This window comes from Tenrec ecaudatus, chromosome 13, assembly GCF_050624435.1.
Source record: "Tenrec ecaudatus isolate mTenEca1 chromosome 13, mTenEca1.hap1, whole genome shotgun sequence".
Lineage (NCBI taxonomy): Eukaryota > Metazoa > Chordata > Mammalia > Afrosoricida > Tenrecidae > Tenrec > Tenrec ecaudatus.
In genome coordinates, this window is record NC_134542.1 from 25,203,488 (window position 1) to 25,225,942 (window position 22,455).

The window sequence follows — 22,455 nt, forward strand, 5'->3', positions numbered from 1 at the left end:
GTTATGGGGTGGTTACTGAGCTCACCCATGACAGGCAGTTATAGTAACAGGTTGAGGAAAGGTGATTAGAGTGGGTGGCTGCTGGCTGAGCACTTTGGACATGGAGTAGGAACCTGCTAGTGGCCCCACCTTCTACGGGGAGTAAAAGAGAGGCTTCATTGCCTCATCGACCTGGTATGATTAAATTGACATAACAGAGCATTATCTTGGTCTTGCTAAGGCGGATGGGAAATCCTACCAACTTAGTGCAAACCTCAGAAATGAGTTTTATTATCTTGGGGCTTGTTCCGTAACTTCTAAGATCTGAATTTTCAAAAGAGGCATTTGTTCTGTGCACTAGGAGTCAGTAAGGGAGGACATTTTTGTCTTCCAAAAGAACAGCTTAGAAATTGCACAAGAATGACGGGGCCCCAAAAGTGATTCGGACAGAGAGTATCAGGAAGAGGCAGGTCCCACAATGAGTCCAAATGTGAAACACGATGATGAACTCAGGCAGGCAGAAGGAATTGTGGGTGGAGCTTTCTGCCCACCAGAACCTGTCCCAGTGTGTTGACCAACCTTCTTCCTCTGTGCACTTGGCCTTTTGGGTACAAATATTCAGGAACTTCGGAAAGTTACAGGGCCGAATGCGTTCAGCCTTGCATTCCTCTTTTTTAATATCTAGGGTGTCACTGAATGTTTTTTAAAAATGATATTAATCATTGTTCTAATCCTTTTTTGGAAGATCACTTAATTCCTAAAGAAAAATCTGCACGATTAACAGGCAAAGTAAACCCTGGCATGCATTATTGACTAGAAATCCGTGTGCCTTGCCAGGGTTTGTGAGCACAAGGAGCATTAATAAGGCTTGTCCCAGGAAGCTTATTACTCTTGTTCAGTGCATCAGCATGTGGACTAAGTTTTACATGTACCAAATATCAAAAGCAATCACTCTTAAGTCAATATAATGAAAAACCAAAGGAGCATTTATCTACATGCTTTGAGATGCAGCGAAGGGTGTGATGCTGCAGGGGGGCAAGCTTCGTCCAAGCTGACTGAGAGGAAGCCAGGAAACAGAAGCTTTCCGGGAGGGGGTGGGGAAGGGGGGCCTAAGCGGTCCAGGGAGATGTGTGTACTGACCTGGGATGGAAGCAGCAATCTGAAAGCCAATCGGTGTGTCCTAATCCTGTGACAAGTACGCTGCCTTCTGGGAGACCCACCAGCTTCCAGAGGCGGTCCTCACCACAGGAGACCAGGATTTCTTTCTGTGGGTGCATGGCAATGCTGTACAGGTAAACAGAAGGAGATGAGAGGGTTATGGTGGCGGGACAGCAAATATCTGCACAGTATGAATAAATGAAATGGAAGTGAGTTACATATGTCCCTTTAGTAAAGCGGCACAGTTCACCAAGTGCTGGCCAGAAATCAGAGGCACCAGGCTCAACATCCTGTCTAGAGCTGGAACTCTGACCTCCATCAATCTAATTAACCACACTCTATCTCTCTGCCTTCATTTGTGAAATGCTCCTGTCGACCTCAGGATTGCTCCTGTCCAGCTCATTCTGGTTTGAAGAAAATACTTTAGGGAAGAAGAGTTATGTCTGTTAGGACATAGGGACCATGTCCCTGTGCATGTTGTCAAAAATGAATGTCAAGAGTGACAATACTTTTCAGACTAAAAGATGCCTTAGACCAGGCACTGTTCAGAAAAGGGATATAAGTCACAACCACATTATCAGAGTCCTATAGTAAATACCACAAATAAAGCATTGACTCCATCGCCCACTATATACACAAAGTAAGGAATCAGATGCTGTGTTAATATATCACTTACATTGTCTTCAGTCAATTCACAGCACACAATTACAGTAATGAATTCAGGATACAGGAGGCAATTCTCACTCAATAAAGGCATATAGATGCAAATGTTAAAGAAGTAGGTAAAACTAGTGATCAACACTAAGCACTATTGTTTGAACCGGACTATGATCATTTTGGCTATTTAAATATTGGAACCAACTATTATAACATCAGGTATCTGTGAGGTTAATGTCTGGCATTTTATTAATGGCAATATTTTAAACTTATTTATATAGCGTTACTTTGATGCCTTAAATGCAATAGGAACACATATCTCCAATGTTAAGTACCTATGAAAATAACCAAAATATTAATAACAAATTGTTCAGTTTTTTACTTGTCCACCTTAACTCAAGGACAAATTACATTTGCTTGCCTTTTCGTTGAAGTTAAACAAGCAATGACATAGGACGAAGGACATGGAAATCACTATTCGTTTTTGCACAGCTTCTGCTTTCTTCTGCAGGAGCTATGGTCACATAGTGGTTACATGCTGGCCTACTAACTGCAAGGCCTGAAGTTCGAAACCATCAGCCACTGCATAGGAGAAACACAGCACTTCCTACTCCCATAAAGAGCTCCATTCTCGTAACTCACAAAGGCAGGTCTATCCTGTCCTCTAGGGTCGCTATGAGTAGGAGTTTGCTTGTCTTCCTTCTGTAGTAAGAACTTCCATTGTCCCAATCTGTGCCAATATGGATAACTCTAGGGTTTACATGAGAGATTTTTCCCTCACTGTTGGCACTTTCCATTAATACTAACATTTTGCACTAAAAAATAGCATTTCCTTGCATAGCAGCCATAGGGAATGTGCTGGGGATAGTACTGGGAACAGTTGGCTCCAAAGCTACCTAAAACTATGAGCAGGGCATTCCAGCTCGCAAGACAGTGTTTCATTTTCTGCAGCACCATTGCTGCTCAGAATAAACTCAGTGGAAGGGAAATTATTCATTTCTACAATTCATCACAATGTTGGCTTGTGACTTTCAGAAGGCCAATTCAGGAAAGGAATTTATTACAGTTCACACTGGGTAGAGGATACATTTATAGAACTTAATTAGAAGAAAAATAGGATGAGAGGTAAGAAATGTCAGATTAAAATGAATTCTATATTCAAACACACACAAGAAGGCTAACCAAATCCTTGAAGCCACGGAGTATGATGTATGCTGGTGTTCAGCTTTCCTGGCAGACGCACGCACACTTGACTGGATGACAAATTACCCTCTTTAAGTGAAGATAAGTAAAATCATTGATGTCTTTACACACTTTGAAAGATAACTTTCCAAAACGACTTTTGTGAGGGGAGCAATTTGTAGAAGTTAAGGAAAATAAATAAACAAACCACAACCATTGGTGGAGAATCCATTTTCAAAGTATTATTCTGCGCCCCACTCATCTCTTCTGCGTTGGGGCCTCCTGCACACGACCTGCCACTTGGTCTGCTCTCTGTTACCTGCTCCTCCTACGAAGACACGTTTGTCCCTTTCCCAACAGGCCTTTTATAACACTGCTTCTTCCTCTATCTCCCTCATCTATGCATCGATCCCCCCCCCCTTGAATCATTCCTGACACATTTCAATCAGATACCGAGATTATTTTCTTCAAAAATATATTTCACTTCATCCATGAGCAGAAGTGTGTCCAGAATATTTGGGATGCAATTAAAGACTTTGAGATTCATGCCTTGATAAAGACCTTTCATGGAGTTATTCACTGAATAAGCACATCATCAGAGACTGGGTTTTAATGACAAAAATACCTAATCAAGAGTGGCAGATCAATTAGTATGGGGTGTTCTAGTTCTAGTTCAGATCAATTGGTTCTAGTTCAGATCGATTGGTATGGGGTGTGTTTATGAATGGGAACATACCGTAGGTTAAGGGCCATAAACCAGAAATATGTCCCCAGATATAATGACTATCACCATCGTTAGTCAATGGTCATGATAGCTAACGTTTTAATACTTAATATGTGCCAGACTTGGTGCTGCAGTCTCAAAGGTGAAGTAGGAACCCTGATAGATTAGGAGTCTGCTTCTGTTTTGTTCATAGCTTTAGCCTCATCATATAAAAAGTGACTGATGTATCAAAACTATTCAATAAAGGTTGGTCAAACATGTGATGGCCCGACTGATGCTGGTGCTCTAGTTTCATTTGTCTAATTTGATGACTATGCTAACAGGATCTGAGATGTGATGCAAATTATAAAAACTCCACATGGTAAAGGCTGAAGGCCAACTCTGCGTCTCAGACATTCTGGCATTCAAGCTTGTAACCCTAGCTACAATGTCCTTAGTGTCAATATTTTGTTGTTTATTGTTTATATGTGCGTTTTAGAAACACCAGTACCTCTCACTATAGAAACTGGGCATAATCATTATTATCCCCAGGAAATATTTAAGGCATTTATTGGGGGTTAAACTCGGAGTCAAAAAACAAAAACCTGGTGGTATGGTCAGCGGGTATTTCAAAGCTGGATTACACTTGGAATCACTGTCTCAACAGCATTAGAACAGCGTACTGTACAACTACGCTACGCTGGTGCTGAAGGGAGGCGAGGTGAGTGGCACTTCCGGTACAATCTTCCTGTGGTGCTGCAAGGAGGCGAGGTGAGTGGCACTTCCGATACAATCTTCCTGTGGTGCTGCAAGGAGGCGAGGTGAGTGGCACTTCCGGTACAATCTTCCTGTGGTGCTGCAAGGAGGCAAGGTGAGTGGCACTTCCGGTACAATCTTCCTGTGGTGCTGCAAGGAGGCGAGGTGAGTGGCACTTCCGGTACAGTCTTCCTGTGGTGCTTCATTGCTGCGGTTCCACGTGATGCTCTTGTGAACTTTATCTTGTTCTCTTGTGTTAATAGTATGTGCCTTGCATTATTCTTCAAAGACCCTGATTTCAGATTCGTCTGTTTCATTGCATGCCATATAAATAATACATGGAGACGAGTATTCAATAATGGCTGGTCATCTTACTTTGTAGAGTTTTAATAGGCTACTTCCCATTATACCCAGGTCTCCCCTTGAATCATTCTACTTATTTCTGAGTCAGTCTTTTGAAGAAATTAAAGAACAATAACAAGAGTGAACACTTTCTAGGAGCTAGCCACTGATTCCAAAATAGCATGCACGAACTCAATTAAAGATCAAAATGCCCTTTGAATTAAGCATACTATGATTTATACATCTTTTTTCAAATGGAGAAGTGGGACCAATGGAGTTTACAGAATTGCTGAGTGTAGGCAGAGCCAGGACATAAACTTCCATAGCTTTCCTTCAGATTGCAAGCCTCGGACTGGAGCAAGCTCAGAGTGACAATGTCCTTTTCTTCTCTCTGGATGGCAATGAGAGCAAGAGCCAGACAGAACGCTGTCTTATTTCTGTCGTGGAGATGAGGGAAGATGCATTTTATAGTTTGTAAAGAACGGATCATTGTTTTGTCACTTTCTAGTGAAATTCTATGGTGATTGTAACATGTTATTTTCCGTAGTTTGGGTAATAGAAGGACAAATCAAAGAAAACTGAGCATCGGGCACTTGGAATCTGAAACAGGGGGTGGGGGGGGGGGTTGTTAAATTTTCCTTGTAATGGGCCAGGTGGTAAAAGTTGAGGCTTGCAGGCTATACAGTGTCTTTCACCGCTAATCACTTTCATTGTTGTAACATGAAAAACAGTCATATGTAAATATATTTACATAGCAGAGACAACATAACTTAGTGTGCAAGACTAAGTTTCAATAAACTCAATTTATAAACGCAGCTAGAAAGGCCATTGCATGTTAAACCTTTGTCTAAACTTCTTGCAGGATGTGGACTGGCCAAGAAGGCCCTCTCTGGAGGGTGATGTGAGTTTGAATTCTTGCTCCAGTGTTTACTACCTAGTTTTCTTTTGTTGTTTTTGGTTTTTGATATTTCACTCCATCAGCTTTTACTCAGATTTCTCATATGAAAAAAAAAACAGCAAAATGTAGTAACATTGTTTTGTTTTCAGAATTAAATAGGCTAATACATGTAAACTGCTTATACAAGTATTAGACATGTAATATAAAAACTCGGTGAAGCCGATCTTCATAATGACAGATGGGGTTCCCTGGGGCTAGATTGCTTAGTTTTGAATCCTGGCCTACAACCTGAAAGCTGATTTCTTTGAATAGTTGCTCAGTTTCAGTTTCCTCATTTCTAAAAAAAATGGGTAGTAATAAGACTGATATATTGTATTGTGAGGATAGCCTAGTTGATGTATGCAAAGTTCTTATAAAACACATAAGCCTGATCTATTATTATTATTGAAAATTGTTTTGCTCCTTTATAAATTAACACTTCACGTCATTAACTCCAATAGTCCACATATGTCTCCTAAAGGACATAGATATGAGAATAGACATCTTACCTCATTTTGCTTCAAAATTGACTAATGCCCATGTGAGAGTTCCCACACCCAATCCGCATGGTCCCCACCTAGTCGTTTGGTGAGAGTTACAAAGTGGCTGGAAAGCCATATGAGGCAAAAGACGACCTCCCAATAAATAAAAAGTCTACTACTTAAAATTATTGATATAAAAATGATGGTTACTTCTAGCCATAATAGATTTTGCTGCTTTATCTGATGTATGACAAAAATATAGCTCCCCCAAATAATACACCAGTGAACATATGGAAGCTTTAGGTGTTTCTTTCAGGATATTGTCGTCAGGCATGCACTGAAGTAAAGCGTGAACAGTGTGTAGATATTTACCAGGACCCTATGCTTCGCGCTTGCAACCCTGACCGCGAGAGAAGTCCCTGTTAGACCCTTAGCGTGCTGACTGACACAGAGGCAGAACGATTCTTTCTCAGTTCTGTCCCTTGGTAACAATGAAACGAAACAAAGTACAACCAGTTGTCAGCACGATGATTCAGACTCAGTGGAATGATGAAAAATCTTGAAGATACCATTTCAGAAATTCTAAATGATAAAAATAATAAGCTCTTACTTAATTCTTCCCTGGCACTTGCCCTAAGTGCCACAGAGTCATTTTACTTTAAACTTTGAATATAAGCTTTTGACTTCCCTTTAACTTACCATTAATTATAATTACAAGATTCAAAGACAAAGACGCTGTCACCTCCTTCCCAAGTTAATTAGCTTGTGACTAGGATGAAAATAGTACAGGAGAAGTTTGTAAAGATTTTTTAAAAAAAGAAAAAGGTATTGTAGGTGAACGTTAGTCCTTCTTCTTAATCAAGTCATGCCCAATGAAATAGCCATAACTGTGTGTTAAACAATATATCACTCATGTTATGTAAAACATTATGTTCTAGCACAGATTTTCCCTCTTTTATAATAGAACATATTCTTTATAATAGACCACATGGCTCTATACTTCAAAAGCTCTTCTCTCTAATTGAAACTGTTCTTTCCAGTGGTGATGTTACACAAGAATATTTTGGAGGAAAAAGTGTAGGTGTGTGGTGAACCCTATTAGTTACCAGTAGAGTCAGTGACATAAACATGGCTGGTAGACTTCTTTTCAAAAGAGAAGAATGCTCATCTAAAAATATGAAGACTGTCACAAGAAGACTAATTAGATGCCCTGTCTTCACTTCAGGTTATTCCGGATTGTGCAATGTTTCCTTCACTTTAGTTCGTAGGTGCTAATTATTTCCAACACAGAAGATGCACAGTGGGTTGAAAATAAATCAATATCAAAATGTGTGCTCCAAGGATATTAGGAGACCACTCATCTGCTTATTTTTAAAAGCACAAACTCGCACGTCGCGTATGCTTTTATCCAGCTGGTAAAGTCCAAATATATATATATGTGTTACCTGACTGTTGCTCAGCTAATGATTACATCTTGTATCTGGATGTGCCTCCGGATTTAGAAAGCATTCAAAGGTGCAGCTTCCCTCCACCCCCATTGTTTCCTTACTGTGTGGTGTGAGAAATGGACGGGGGCATCTCTTTCAAGGGGCTTATGTCTGAATTGGTAGAGACAGTTAACAACAACAACAAGTGAGTAAACTAGCTCAGTATGAAGCAAACATAAAACAGTGTCAATGGCAAGAACCGGAAAAACGATGTCAGAGAGGAGCAGAAGAGTCTTCACTGAAGACCTGGTATCTTATCGGAGACTGGCATGGCAAAAGGAAAGGAGCTTTGGGATAGCCTGTGGGCAGATGGTGAGGCGTGGGTACCTGCTATGACTGAGGTGGAGTCACTGCTGTAGTCCACAAACAGGGGCGAGGCTGGGGGACTGAAGAGAGCAAGCACAGAGAAATGTGTTGTGGGGGGAAGGGGAGTAAGAGAAAGGCTAAGGCTGGATCACGCCGGATCTCCTAGTGAGTGTGTTGATAGGTGCCATTGAGTCCTTAATTTCCAACTCATAGAGGTTTGACGCACGACAACAGGAAACCCTGCGCAGTCCTGCGCCATCCTCACAAATGTCAGAAAAGAACTTCCTAAATCCATCAAGAACCACCATGCTGCTGTGAAGGATAGTATCTATCCGTCTTCACCGGATTCTAATCGGTGCAGCTATTAGTCAACTTCAGGCAACCACCAAAACAGTCAGTGATGAAGAAATTAAAGCGTGCCGCCAATGATTGTGGTCAGAAAATCTGCAAAATGAAAGACTTGTTCACAGCAAATAGCTTCTCGGCTACACAAAAAGTGACTGTACACATAGGCTTCCCCTGATGGAATACACAGAAATCAACGTGACAACATCTGTGGAAAGAGACCATGGAGAAGCTCACTGTCAGCAGCTAAAACCAGGACAGAGACTGACTGTGAGACAGACCCTCAGTTCAGGATCAAGCTGAAGAAAATTAAAACAAGCCCACAAGAGCCAAAATAGGACCATGAGTCTGTCCCACTTGAATTTTGAGAACATAAAAGAGACAGATTTGATGCATTGAACATTTATGAGAGAAGACTTGATTCGTTGTGGGAGAAATAAAGAACACCATCCATGAAGAAGGCCAAAGGTCATTAAAAGGTCACGACTGGAAGAAAATGTCAGTGTGGCCATTAGAAGCGACTGAAACTTGCTCTTCGTTGAGGACTAGTTAAAGCGCATGGGAGAAGCGGATGACTAGAAAGAGGTACTCTTTTCCTAAGGTCACAGGGTGCTTTTCAAATCCTGCCTGGTCTTGCACCACCATTTATTTAAACCGCTGGGATAGACATATATGCATTCCAATAAGCGATGATAACACTGATAGGGAGCTATCGGAGATTGAGGCCACACCCAAAAGAGGAAATGGAACAAATTATATCGTTGCTGATGCCATAGGGATCTTAGCTCAAAGCAGAGAACAAAAGAACAAAAGGAAAATGTGTTTTATTGATTAGGCCAAGGAATTAAACTGTGTATTATGACAAATTATGTTTAGCCCGGAGAAGAATGGAAATTCCAGAACACTTCATCAGCTCACGTGAAACTCATACGTGGATCAAAAGGCAATTATGCAAACATACGTGGGAATACTACCTGGTTTAAAATCAGAAAAGTTGAGTGTTGTCGCTTCCTCTCACCATACTTATGCAATCTGTCTGCTAAGTGAAAAAATAGAGAATCTGGATTATATGGAGAACCAGCCAGAGCACAACAGCTGGATTGCAGGAAAGCTTATGAGCAACATGCAAATACACAACCTTGCTTGCTGGAAGTGAGAAAGACTTGAGACACTTGCTGATGAAATCCAAGGATTGCAGCCCTCAATATGAACTGCAACACAAAGTAAAGGAAACCAGCATTCTCACAAATGGACTGATGATAGATAACATCATGAAAAATGAGAAAGCATTATCAGATATTTTATCTTGCTTGGATCCACGTTCAATGCTCTTGGAAGCAGCAGCCAAGAGATCAAAAGGTGCATTGCATTGGGTAAATCTGCTGCACAAAACCTCTTTAGAGTCTTGAAAAATAAAGATGGTACTTTCAGGACTAATGTGCCCGACACAGCCATGGTTATTTTCAATAGCCTCAGGTGCATATAAACATTGGATATTGAATAAGGAAGACTGAAGAGGGATCAACACTTTTGCATTGCGGTGCTGTTGAATACTGAAAATACCATGGGCTTCCAAAAGGACAAACAAGTCTGTGTTGTAAGAAGTAAGGCCAGGGGGCTCCTTAGAGGCACGGATGGTGAGAGTTCCTCTTACATACTTTGGACACGTTTGCAGGAGCGATCAGGTCTTGGAGAAAGACATCATGCTTGGTAAAGTAGAGGGGCAGCAAAAAAGTAGTAGGTCCTCAGTGAGATGGACTGACATAGTGGCTGCAATAACGGGCTCAAGTACAGACACAATTGTGAGGAGGGTGCAGGACTGGGTAGTGCTTTGTTCTGCTGTGCACCGGGTCCCTATGGCTTGAAACGGACTCGATGACATGTAACAACAACAAAACATGTAACCAGTGGCCTTAATGAGGATCACTTCCTGTAGCATTCCCTCCCAAATTCATGAACACCGTCTCCAAGAAAATCACAACAAATCCCCACTAACTATTCAGATCTCTGATTCCTATAGATCTCACCTCCCTGGCTGCTTTTATAGTGCCTCAGAAGCTGGTTTCCAAAGAGTTTCTCTTTGATGTTTGCTCCTACCTGCATAAGAAAGTGAAAATACTAAATCCCCTTTTCTCTTCTTCCCTCTTTCTTGTATACAAATAAACTTTGCTTCCACACAGCTAGATTATATTATAATGCAAACAAACAAAATGTCACATTTAAATAATGAATAATTCAATAGCATTCATTTGGCAAGATATTAGGAAAGAATGAAGAATGTATCTAATATTATGATTTGAATTTGTTCAGTGTTTACATTTTACAGAGATAAAGATACGTGATATTGAATAAATGAGAAAGGCCAAAGAAGAATCAATGCATTTGAATTAGGGTGCTGGAAAAGAACACTGGAAATAACATGGCTTGTCAGAAGAACAAACAGATCTATTGGAAGAAAGAGAGCCAGAACGCTTCCTAGAGGCAAGTAGGTGAGCCTTCATTTCATGTACTTTGGGTTCATTGTCAGGAGAGACCAGTCCCTGGAGAAGGACATCATGCTTGGCAAAGGGGAGGGGCAGTGAAAAAGAGGAAGTTCCTGAACAAGATGGATTGACACACTGACCTCCCCAATAGGCTGAAACTAAAAACAACTGTGAAGATGGCGCAGTGCAGGCAGTTGTTATTCTGTTGTGTACAGACTCACCGTGAGTGGGAACTGAGCCGAGGGCCCCTGAACAACAAAACGAAGATGCTGGAATAATGAGCTACTTTAAAAGCATCGAATGAACACATCTTCTTCTTCTTCTTCTTCTTCTTCTTCTTCTTCTTCTTCTTCTTCTTCTTCTTCTTCTTCTTCTTCTTCTTCTTCTTCTCCTCCTCCTCCTCCTCCTCCTCCTCCTCCTCCTCCTCCTCTTCCTCCTCCTTTTCCTTCTCCTCCTCCTTCTCCTCCTCCTCCTCCTTCTTCTATTTATTAATTGCCTTAATTATAGTCCCTTTGGAGCCTCATCTTTGGCTTCATTAAGCCAGTCTTCTAGTTACACTTTCTATCTCCCCTTCTCCTTCTCCTTTACTCCTCCTCCTCCTCCCAGTTTACAACCATTTTTTGTGGCTTTTTTCTTAAGAGTAACCTTGAAGAAGTCTTTATTTCTAATCCAACCCTTTTGAACAGAGATTCTTAACAATTTCCTTAAAAACTCATTGTGCAAAGTCAGCATATATGCAAATATGTCATTTAATAATGTCTTAAAGTTCACCACTGCTTCGAACTCTCCAACCCACCATCCTTTCCTTTTCCCAAACACCATTATACAGTTTGGATATCTTTCTTTTACTACTGAGATCAACCATTTTTGTGAGGTCAAAAGTCAGGCATTTCTCAATTATATTCCATATCTATATACACATCCTCATGTTTGAGGCGCTCTGCTGGTGTAGTGGATTACAGGGTAAGCTGCAAGTTGCTGTGTCAATAGCTCGTCCTCACCAGTTGCTCCTTGAGTGACAGATGGAGCGGTCTGCGCCTTCAAACATGTAGAGCCTCAGAAACCCTAAGGATAGACTCTGCTCTGCCCAGTGGGTCTGTGATGGGAACCTGCTCAGTGCTAGGGTGTTATGTTATTATGTTTCACCTTCCTCATATAAACATTGTGAAATCATTTATCCTATACACTTCATTTCACTCTGAAAAGGCACACTTAATCTGAATAATTTTATATCCATACTCTGCAGAGAATATGCATCCCAACATGCACAGTATCAACTACTTGAGATATATAAACTCCAAAAAGAGTGGAAGTCAGGCCCCACTCTTTTGGAAAACGGAACGAGAAAGATCACTGAAACACATTAACTACTTTCAGATTTATGAAAATGTCTCCTGAAACCTTCCTGCTTCCTTAGCAGCTGAACATTTTAAGCCACATAGTTTCACACAACCTATGCTTCATGTTATTAAATAGCTGTTCTTTATGCTTTAACAAGTTTAGGAAGTTACAGTACACATTTATGTTCTTTAAGAAACCCGTTTCAATAATAAAGTTTATTTGGCTATTTCATGGTTCATCAATTTACAAGAATCTTGTGTTGCTATGAATATAAAACTTTAATTTCATATCTCTCCAGCATGTTGGTGACACAGATTAAATTTTTTTAAGCTAAAGTCAAACGTCCTCAAAGTAAAGGACTTATCAAGGCTATTCAGAACTACAGGCCAAAAATAATCTTGGAATAATTATAAGAATTACTAACTAAAAGGGAGACCTGAACCATATTTATACATGCAGCTATATTATAGGATTCTGTTCAGACCAGGGACAAGTTCATTAGAAACCACAAAACCAATGTGCTCATTGTGATAACTGCTGGCAATTCCTTTTGATATCTATTTGATAAATAATTTATAGAAGTAGAAGGCTAAAATCATGTGTTTATTATTGAATAGTGCTCAATAAAATTCAGGTCTTTTTCATAAAGTAAAGATAGATACATGGTTTGGATGGGTGCTACGGGGAGATGCCAAGAATGATCCTCACTTTAAGTATTCTAACAGGAGTATTTCCACATTCACGTCACTATAACTTCACATTTCAGTATAATAATTTTGTTTCTAGAGTCGCCAATTGCAATCTTTCCAGCCCCCTTACTTCATTATTTATGCCATTAATTTTAGCTACTCTATGTTCGAGAGCAAGTTTCAGCATCTCTTCTGACACATATGTTGGTCTTCTCTTTTTTTCCCTTTCTTTTCAGTGATCCTTTATATTTTTATGTAATGATGTCTTTGATGTGTTCCTACCTCTTCTCTTCAGTCATGAGTGGGAAACCTATTCTTAAGAAGGTTGGATTATTTGGTCTTTGGTTGACTTAGCTGGGCCAGTATTCTAAAATGTTGGTATTTGAGGCCTTCCCTGTGATGTGAACTAATATGATGTACAGAATTCCATGATGTCATGGGTTCTGAGAAGCAAAGTGAGTTGTAAGAAGAATAGGGAGGAATGCAGCCTCCTTTCTCAGGTCATTACCCTAATGTAGTTGACAGGCAGTTTCCTGTGAGGATGGCATCCTCTATTTAAGGAGACACTTGGAGAAGGCTTCTCGCTCCTTTCTGGTCCGGGTTCTGCATATGACTCATAGACCCACCATATTGCCTGTTGAGCACGGAAGCTCTCAGTGGCCTGTGATGTTGTTTACCAACTTTAGCTTCATTTCCCTCTGTAACCATGAGCCTGACTTGCTCCCTGGTTCGTCTTCCTGCCTCCTGGTTCATCAGCTCCAGAAGTTGTATAAGTCAGAAAAAGACACCAGAAGTTGTATAAGTCAGAAAAAGGGCTTGAGCCAAACTGAATTTAACTGCTTCAACAACTATGTGAGCCACTGTGTAGATGTAAAATTATAAATATATTCATTGGATCACTGGTAAGCTGGACACTTCTCTTGACTAGTACAGCTATGAGGCTGATGAAGCCATAAGAACACAGGTGGGTGGGTGCAAAGCCAAATGAATCTAAGGTCATCAGGCTGTTTGATGGCTCCTTTCCTTGGCAGGAAATATGGCAGGAGGTCAATGAACCCGATGCGAGATCCAGATGGTGGAAAAGTGAAGCTCTCTTGCAGAGTCTGTTTGAAAAGAATAAGCCATACCCCTGAGAAGGGGACTTTCTTCCAATTGCATCAAGGCTGTGACCTAGTCGAGGTGGCTGCATTGTCCCATGCCTCGTAGAGTTGATTCCATTGTGTTACATCGTGGAAGATTAGTGCCAAGCTAAGGAGGAACCCTGACCCCAACAAGTTGATTTAGAGTCATGCTACATCAGCAACCAAAAGCCTGACAACTTGACTCCATCCATGTAATTCCGGTTGGCTCTTCTTTGAGGGGGAGCCGTGCAGGTGTAGTGGTTGTGCATTGGACTATGATTTGCAAGGTCAGCAGTTTGAAAGGACCAGGCTCTCTGAAGAGAAAGACCAGCTTCCACTACTCTATCGGGTTGCGATGAGTCTTCATCAACTCAATGGCAGTGTGCGAGTGGACTACTTTGAAGAGGGACTTCTTCCCAGTTAGTTGTATTTTGAGAATGTCCCATCCTGAGGGGGCATCTCCTGACACTGTTATCAGATAATGTTTCACTGCTCTGGCTGGCTTTTGTTAAGAAGGGTATCAACTGCTTAGTCGCATTACATCTCAGTCTGGAATATCTGCTGCAAACTATAAAGCCTATGGCTATGGCTGCTTCCTGCCCCAAAGCAACACAACACACAACACACACACAACACATACAAAACACACAGAATCACACACACAACACACACAACCACAAAACACACACACAATCACACAACACACACACAACACACACAACACACACACTCACACACACAACACACACACAACCACACAACACACACAATCACACACACAACACACACAATCACACACAATCACACACAATCACACACACACACAATACACACACAGCACACACAACACACACAATCACACACACAATCGCACACACAATCACACACACAACACACACACACAACACAACACACACACACAATCACAGTAAAAAAGGGACAGACAAGTTGAAATGTTGCATATAAAACTTTGAAAACATTTGCTTGATTAGAACATATATTTTAAAAGATTATCACATGTAAATAAATAACTAAAACGATTTTGAAGTATTATTATTTAGGATATTTAACTTCCCTCCCTTGCTACAGATAGTCAAGATTTTCTATAGATTTGAATTTTATAAATACTGAATATACTTGAATATAAGCCAGCCCAAATATCAGCCAATGCACCTAATTTTACCACAAAAACTGCATGAGAAATGTGCTGAAAAACTTGGCTTATACTTGAGTAAATAGGTAATTTAAAACCATGTAAGTTTTGTATAACCTACCTCTTACTTATAATAAATTAACATTTACTGATATAAATTATAGATTTTACCAATCAGGAAAGCAACGCGTTAGCATTTGTATGAGTGTTTGCTATTGGGTGTGTAATAGCCGAGGTCTTCAATGATATGTTTTGAAAACTGATGAACACTGCAAATAGTCATACAGATTAATATATTTTTTCCAATATAGTGTGAATTTCTTTTGCCTTAATCATCTCTCATCTGTTAAAAATTCTAAAGTGTCTTGCTACGAGTCCCTGCAGACTTGTTAGAAACCAGTGCTCATTGAAATCACTGTTTTCATTCCTTTCTATCAATTATAATTTCTCCTTATCAATTACCATACTTTTCCTGTCATTTTTGGTTCTTTCCCATTTCGTTCATCTTTTGTGAAATTTGTGTATTAATTGGGGCAAGATAGAAACTCTTGCATTGGATTTTTTTTCATCTAACTTCTTCCATCCATATTTCAGGTTTGTTTTCTCACATAACTGAGTTATTGGAAATGTCAGGCATATTAGAAAAAAAAACTTTATGTATGAGGAGTGTCTCCTGTTCGAACCCTCTCTGCCTCGGCAGTCTGAAGATATGAGGGCAGCCAGTAGTAGGCATCTGACTTCCTGATCTTTAGGCTTTAACTTTTTTCTTTTTACTACTACTCCATCCAAAACAAACCTGCTGCTTGGACTCAGCTAGGAGCAGGCTTCCATAGAGCAGCCTACCTAAAGTGAGCATTGGCTTTCAGTTCTTCTCTACGGTGCATTGCAAAGGAAGATCCCTGTGTAGCCCTACTGTGGGTCACATCATCTGTGTCTGAATAGATTGACTGGCCCATTTAATTCAGTGGTGCAGTAAGAAATATATTGTGGCCACTTAGATACACATGCTCTCAAATCTAGCTTTTTTAGGAAAAATATTATATTTTATCTCTGTCAGATTCCTGTGTCCTGCTTTCAGAGAGTGGCTGACTTGCATAAATCCAAGGACAGAAAGTTTTTGTCTTTCTGAGTTTCAAATTCCAAAAGATTCACACTGGCTTTTGGAAGTCCGGATCAACAGGGTTTTCAAAAGTCTGGGTCATGAATGTGTTGGCACAGGAGCCCTGCTGGTGGAGTGGTTACAAGTCAGGTCCTCATGGTCAGTATTTCTAAATCAGCAGCTCTGCGGGAGAAAAGCTGGGCTTCCGACTCCTGAAAACAGGTGTAGTCCCAGCAACCCATGGGGCCCCACTAGAGTCAGCATGGATTCATTGGCTGCGAGTTTGGATCTGGTTGTGTTAGTTCCTTGTACCTTTGTGCTTATTGCTGCACTTATAACCTTGTTGGTGGTTCTGACTAAAGTAGGAGTAGTGTTATTTTCTATGAAAAGTTTCATAAAATAATTTCTCAAACAACCTGAAACCTTATATACTCAAAATCCCTTTTTAATAGAAATTGTATGTATTGAAAATAAATCATCTCAAGAAACATAAGAAACAAAGCTTTTTCTATATATAATTTTTTAGACATTTCTAAAATATTTTTTTACATGAGGTAAAGTTTATTGTGTCAACCTGGCCGATAAACACATGGGGTTAATTGAAGGGCAGAGGGATAAATGGCTCAGTGAGTCTCATCTTTCTAGTTCTTGGGTCTCTTGCTTTCTGGTGGTCGGAACAGGTTGCAGCTGCCCTAGCCAGTTCCAGGCTTTAGCTGGCAAGGCTCACTTCCTGCAAGACATCCCTGAGGAGAAGCTGCATGGACCTACCCCAATGCAGCCCTGGGTGCTGGACTACCCGTGCAGAGACCCCTGCCAGCGCTGAGATGCTTACACATTCAATGACTCAGCTTTCCTCCTACAGTTGGCATCATTGCATCTGGTTTGTGAGATAGAGGATGGGTGTTGGACATATGGGTTAATGGGTTAATGTTGGACTTGTGGGCTTGGGCAACACTGGGTTGGGATGCGCACTTAACCCTTATATAAAACTCTCTCTCATACATGAGTTTCTATGGATTTGTTTCTGTAAAGTACTCAGACTAACACACTACATTTTAATCAAATCACTTTAGCTATTTATCTGTTCAGACCCCACCACCCCCATTTCAAGAATTTGAATAGTGGAGGAATTAAATTAAATTTAAATTAAATTAGAAGTAAGGCACTTAAAACGAAGGCACTTTGACATGACATCCCCTGTGTGACCCATAGTGCTATGGGGGACAGTACTGGAGACACGCCTACCCCTTTACCCCTCCACCCCCACCAATGCATGTCCACACATCAGGGTGAAAAACAAAGGAAGCACAGCAGAGCAGCAAGGGTAGCAAAGCAATGAAGTCTCCAAGGAATCCCAAAAATAGACTTTGGGGAGCAGGGCTTGGCACCCCATCAGACTTGATCAGAAAACATTCATGAGGATCAGCCAACAGATCTGAAACTATTTTTGCCCCCCCCCCCAAAGGTCTATCTATATAAGTTAGGCAGGATAAATAATCCTGAGGGAAAATAATGAGACTGATGGTTCTGGGGGGACATGGGAGAGAGGGAAGTAGGAGAAAGGAAGAGGGGAGCCAACAAACCCATGGACAAAGGAACAACCAATGATTTAAAATCTATGGTGATGAGAGCATAGAATGCCTGGTGGGGGTTCATTAAAGTGTAGCCTAGAGAAATTACTGAGAGCTGAATGAAGGTCAAACATGATATTGGGACAGGAATAAAGTAAAAGGGAATAGAAGAAAGAACTAGAAGTAAAAAACATTTATAGAAGCAAAAATACAGGCATCTACATATGTAAATATATTTAGATATAATGGTAGCGATATATGTCGATGTACATATATGTATATGTTAAGTATTAAGGTAGCAGGCAGACATTGGGTCTCTACTCTAGTACTCTCTCAACAAAAGAACAATTTCTTCTAATAACCTGGCATTCTGTGATGCTCACCTCCCCACTATCGCTGAGTACAAAATGGGTGCATTAGCAAATGTGGTTAAGAAAGCTGACGATGCCCAGGTATTAAAAGATGTAGCATTTGGGGTCTTAAATGCTTGAACTTAAACAAGTGGCCATCTAGCAGGGAAACAACAAACCCCCCTGGAAGAATCACACCATCCTATGTGATCACGAGGTGTCAACAGGATCAGGTATCAGGCATCAGAAAACCCAAAACAAACAATCATATCAATGTGAATGAGGAGGGCTAGAGTAGAGACCCAAAGCCCATCTGTAGACAATTGGACACCCCTCAAAGAAGGGTCACAAGGAAAGGATGAGTCAGGAGATTGCAGTATAGCAACAAGGAAACATACAACATTCCTTTAGTTCTTTAATGCTCCCCGCCCCCCCAGCCCCACTACCATAACCCCAGTTAAACCTTACAAATCCCACTACCACACTGGTACAGATAAGAGCTCTCAACCCACGGAATTGAGGACAGATAACCCCCTCAGGAACAGCAATGGAGCTAGCAATACTATGAAGGTAGGGGGAAGGGGAGCGAGAAAGGAAAGAAAAGGGGTACTGATCACAATGATTTACATATAACCACCAAGGGGAAAAACAACAGAAAAGTGGGTAAAGGGAGACACCAGACATGTAGCATAAGAAAATAATAATGATTTATCAAGGGTTCATGAGGGTGGGAGGGAGGGGAAAAGATAACAAGGGCTCAAGTAGAAAGAAAATGTTTGGAGAAGGATGATGGCAACATATGTACAAACATGCTTGTTACAATGGATGTACTGATTGTATAAGAGCTGTTAAGAGCCCCCAGTAAAATTAATTATGAAAAAAGTGTCTTCGATATATGATAATCATTCAAATGTTAGCTATTATAATACAATTATTTCCACATTTACTACTTATAGTATTTATTTCAAATTTTTCAATAACTGTGTTTTTCTCATATCATACCACCCAATCTCACTGCGATCGTGTTGATTCGCTCTCATAACGACCCTATAGAGCAGGGTAGAATGACCTCTGTTTGCTTCCAAGACTGTAACTCTTTATGGAGTAGAAAGCTGAGTCTTTCTCCCTTTGAGTTGCTGGTGGTTTTGAACTGCCTACCATGCATATTTCAGGCCAGTGCATAATCACTACACAACCAATACTCCCCCAATAACACAGTAGTTGGATTAAACCTCTCTTCAATTTCTTTAGTGTCTAGAGCCCTCAAACCTGTGCAACAGCGGTCGTCCTATGAATAGATCTAGTATTTGGTGCTGGGTGGGGCAGACAGATGGCATCTGCTGGTTCTGTCAGTCTAATGAATGGGACTGGAAGTAGACCTTCTGCCACCAAGTTGCCTGTAGCTCATAGACTCTACAGTAGAGTAGAACCTACCCAGAGGGCTTCCGAATTGAACATCATTATAAGAGCAGAGTCTTCTCCTCCTTCACAAAAGCGGACAGGTTTGAAATGCTGACTTTATGGTTAGCCCACCAAACGAGTGTTTGGTCTATACACCACAAAGCACTTTACCAATGGAAGTCTAGTGCATATATAACTTCTTGCTCCATACCAACCCACTCAAAGACCTTCTCTAGAGATTTTCCTTTAATAAGTTAAGTTATACGCAAAGACTGCAAAGCAGATCTGAATCTATTGATCAGTAGTTTGCTGTTGATATGAGCACAATTGTTGATTCTCTCTTGTGACAAAAATAAGATGATCCCATCCCTGATCTTTTTTTTTTTCCTGAGGGGTTGAAAAATTATCACCATGATACTTGGTGATTTTACAAACCAGCTAGGAATGGTGATATGCCATCCAATACAAATATTCCTAAAAATCTTAAATAATGGAAAAAATATAAAATACTCTTAAAGGCACATAAGAGTATTTTTTTTCTCAAAGTAAATTAGTTTGGCTGCTTTCCATGGACATGTAAAGGGTCTTAGAAAGTTCATGAACAACAGAATTTAAAAAATGGAAATTTTATATGAACTCTTTGAATTCCTTTCTTAGAGAACACTTGTATGTTTTCCTTAGAGAAAAATTTACTTCACCATTCAACCTGAAGCTCTTGTAGTTGATGCCCAATGATTGTAGCTTCTGTATGGTTTACAATTCAGCATAAAGAAGAACAGAGTCTTAACAACTGGGCAAATAGGTAACATTAGGATAAATTAAGATGAAGAAAAGGTTGAAGTTTTCAAGAATTTTTGTCTTGCTTGTATCCACGATCAATCCTCATAGAAGCAACAATCAAAAGAAAGCTGGGCACTGAATAAGGAAGGCCGAAGAAGCCTCGGTGCATTGCAATAATGGTGCTGGAGAAGAACGCTGGAAGTACCATAGACTGCTCAGAGGACAAACTGGTCTGTTTTGGAAGAAGTACGATGGCTCCTTAGAGGCAAGGATGACCCGTCTTGTCTTACATGTTTGGGCATGTTAGCAGGAGAGACGCATCCCTGGAAAAGGACATCATTTTGGTGGAGGGGCAGCAAAACAGAGGAATGCCCTCAAGGTGATGGATTGATGGGGTGGCAGCAACAATGTGCTCAAGCATAGGCACTCCTGAGGGAATGGTACAGGCGTGGCCAGTGGGTGTGTTGCTGTTGTGCATAAGGTCACTGCGGGTCAGAAGCTACTCAATGGCACCTAACAATAACAACAGAGAATCAGAGAATTGTTTTCCTATAGCAGATTTAGTAACACACATTTTTGTGTGACTTATCAAAATCCTGGAACAATTACGTACAGAACTTATGGGGTTTGACGGTCTAATAATGATGGCATAATTTGACATAATGAATGTGCCTATAATTACAGTCTACAGGAAAGACTACTTTCTGTGCTTACAAAATAAGTCCTCAAGTACCAAATAAGCTATATTATATTACATTAAATTAACAATATAACTTAACTCTAGACTTGAAACATAATGAAATATTGAAAACACATCAACAAGTCAGTAAAAACTGAAAACTGGAGAAGAATAATGCTCAAATCAAGCAAATTATTGCTGCTTATAAGTAACTTTCAAATCTTAACTCTATTTCCACTAAAGCCATAATTTCACTCACTTTAATTAAGGATGATTTTCTTTTGACCAAAAAAAAAAAAATGAGAGGGACCTGGAGAGATCTCCATTAGACAAATACACAAGCAATTAAGGAAACCTATGATCTAAAGTGAATGCATCTTTTAACACCTCCATGTATAATACTAACCTGCTCTAAGTCATGCACCATCAGTTTCCCAAAGAGAGAAGTAAACATCTGGCCAATATATATTCTGACCCTCAGATCACTTGTTCAGGATTGCCTCTTGAATTGGGGAGATGGAATATGACAAATAGACCAATTTCTCTCTCGCTCATCTTTCTAAAGGGCAACCAATAAACAAAGAAACAAACAAATAACACACAACAGCCACAAAGAAATCCACTTTCTTTTTTATTGCCAAAGTTAATTGGAATATTATACACTCGGGTAAGCTGCTTGCAGTTAATGACGTTATCAGAGCTACAGGCTGGGAAGCATTTTTCTATGCTTAGGCCTCATCACATCTTTGTTGCAATGATGATTGTTATAATCTCCTGGTTTACTTTCCAGTATTTTCTCCGCTCACCCAAAACACGCACAAAAACTATACTACTTAAATAACCAATGGTACGTTACAAACCGGTGGAGTTTTGTTTCTGCTACCAACAGGGCTGTGCAGTATGATCTGGCCTGAAAGAACTCAGATGCCATGGCTCAGCCCACTCACCATCCTAACCTTACTGTGAAACTCAGAAAGCCTGTCTCAGAAAATCCCAACGCCTTTCCTGACTGCCTTCCGCAGACTGCATTCTCCTCCATTTAAACTTCACACGTGTTTACTGTGGATCGTTATAGGGTCTGTCTTTCCTTTGAATGGATCATCTGACCTTCTCAAATTAGTGAACAGTGTTCAAACTTTCTAAAATTCCAGGTCATTTTCCACAGTCAGAGGTGACTCTTTTTCAGTTACTAAGCACATAACTTCTTATTAAAAGGAAAACTACGGAGAGCTATTAGAAAGAAGAGTGAAATGTTTTTAACTTATGGGAGTAGCTCAGTTCCTCCTGAGCAAACACTATCAATTTCCAGCCTTTTATCCAGCTTCCAGCTAACTAAACAAGCTGTCCTCCAGAGATTTTTGTCTGAATTATCAAGATAATTACCCCAGTTCCTTTGTTCATTTAGATAATAGAGACCAGGCCTAGATATTCTTATTATTAAAGTTAAATGATTA

General features: G+C 40.3%; 1 protein-coding gene across 1 annotated transcript in view; it reads right to left on the reverse strand.

The window, feature by feature from the left end:
* The window catches only part of SPAG16 (sperm associated antigen 16), a 1,005,436-nt gene that overhangs the window by 534,848 nt on the left and 448,133 nt on the right, over nt 1-22,455 (reverse strand). The window contains exon 11 of the mRNA XM_075529250.1: nt 1,120-1,263. Coding sequence (XP_075385365.1) covers nt 1,120-1,263 — 144 coding nt within the window. The remainder of the gene's footprint in view (nt 1-1,119; nt 1,264-22,455) is intronic.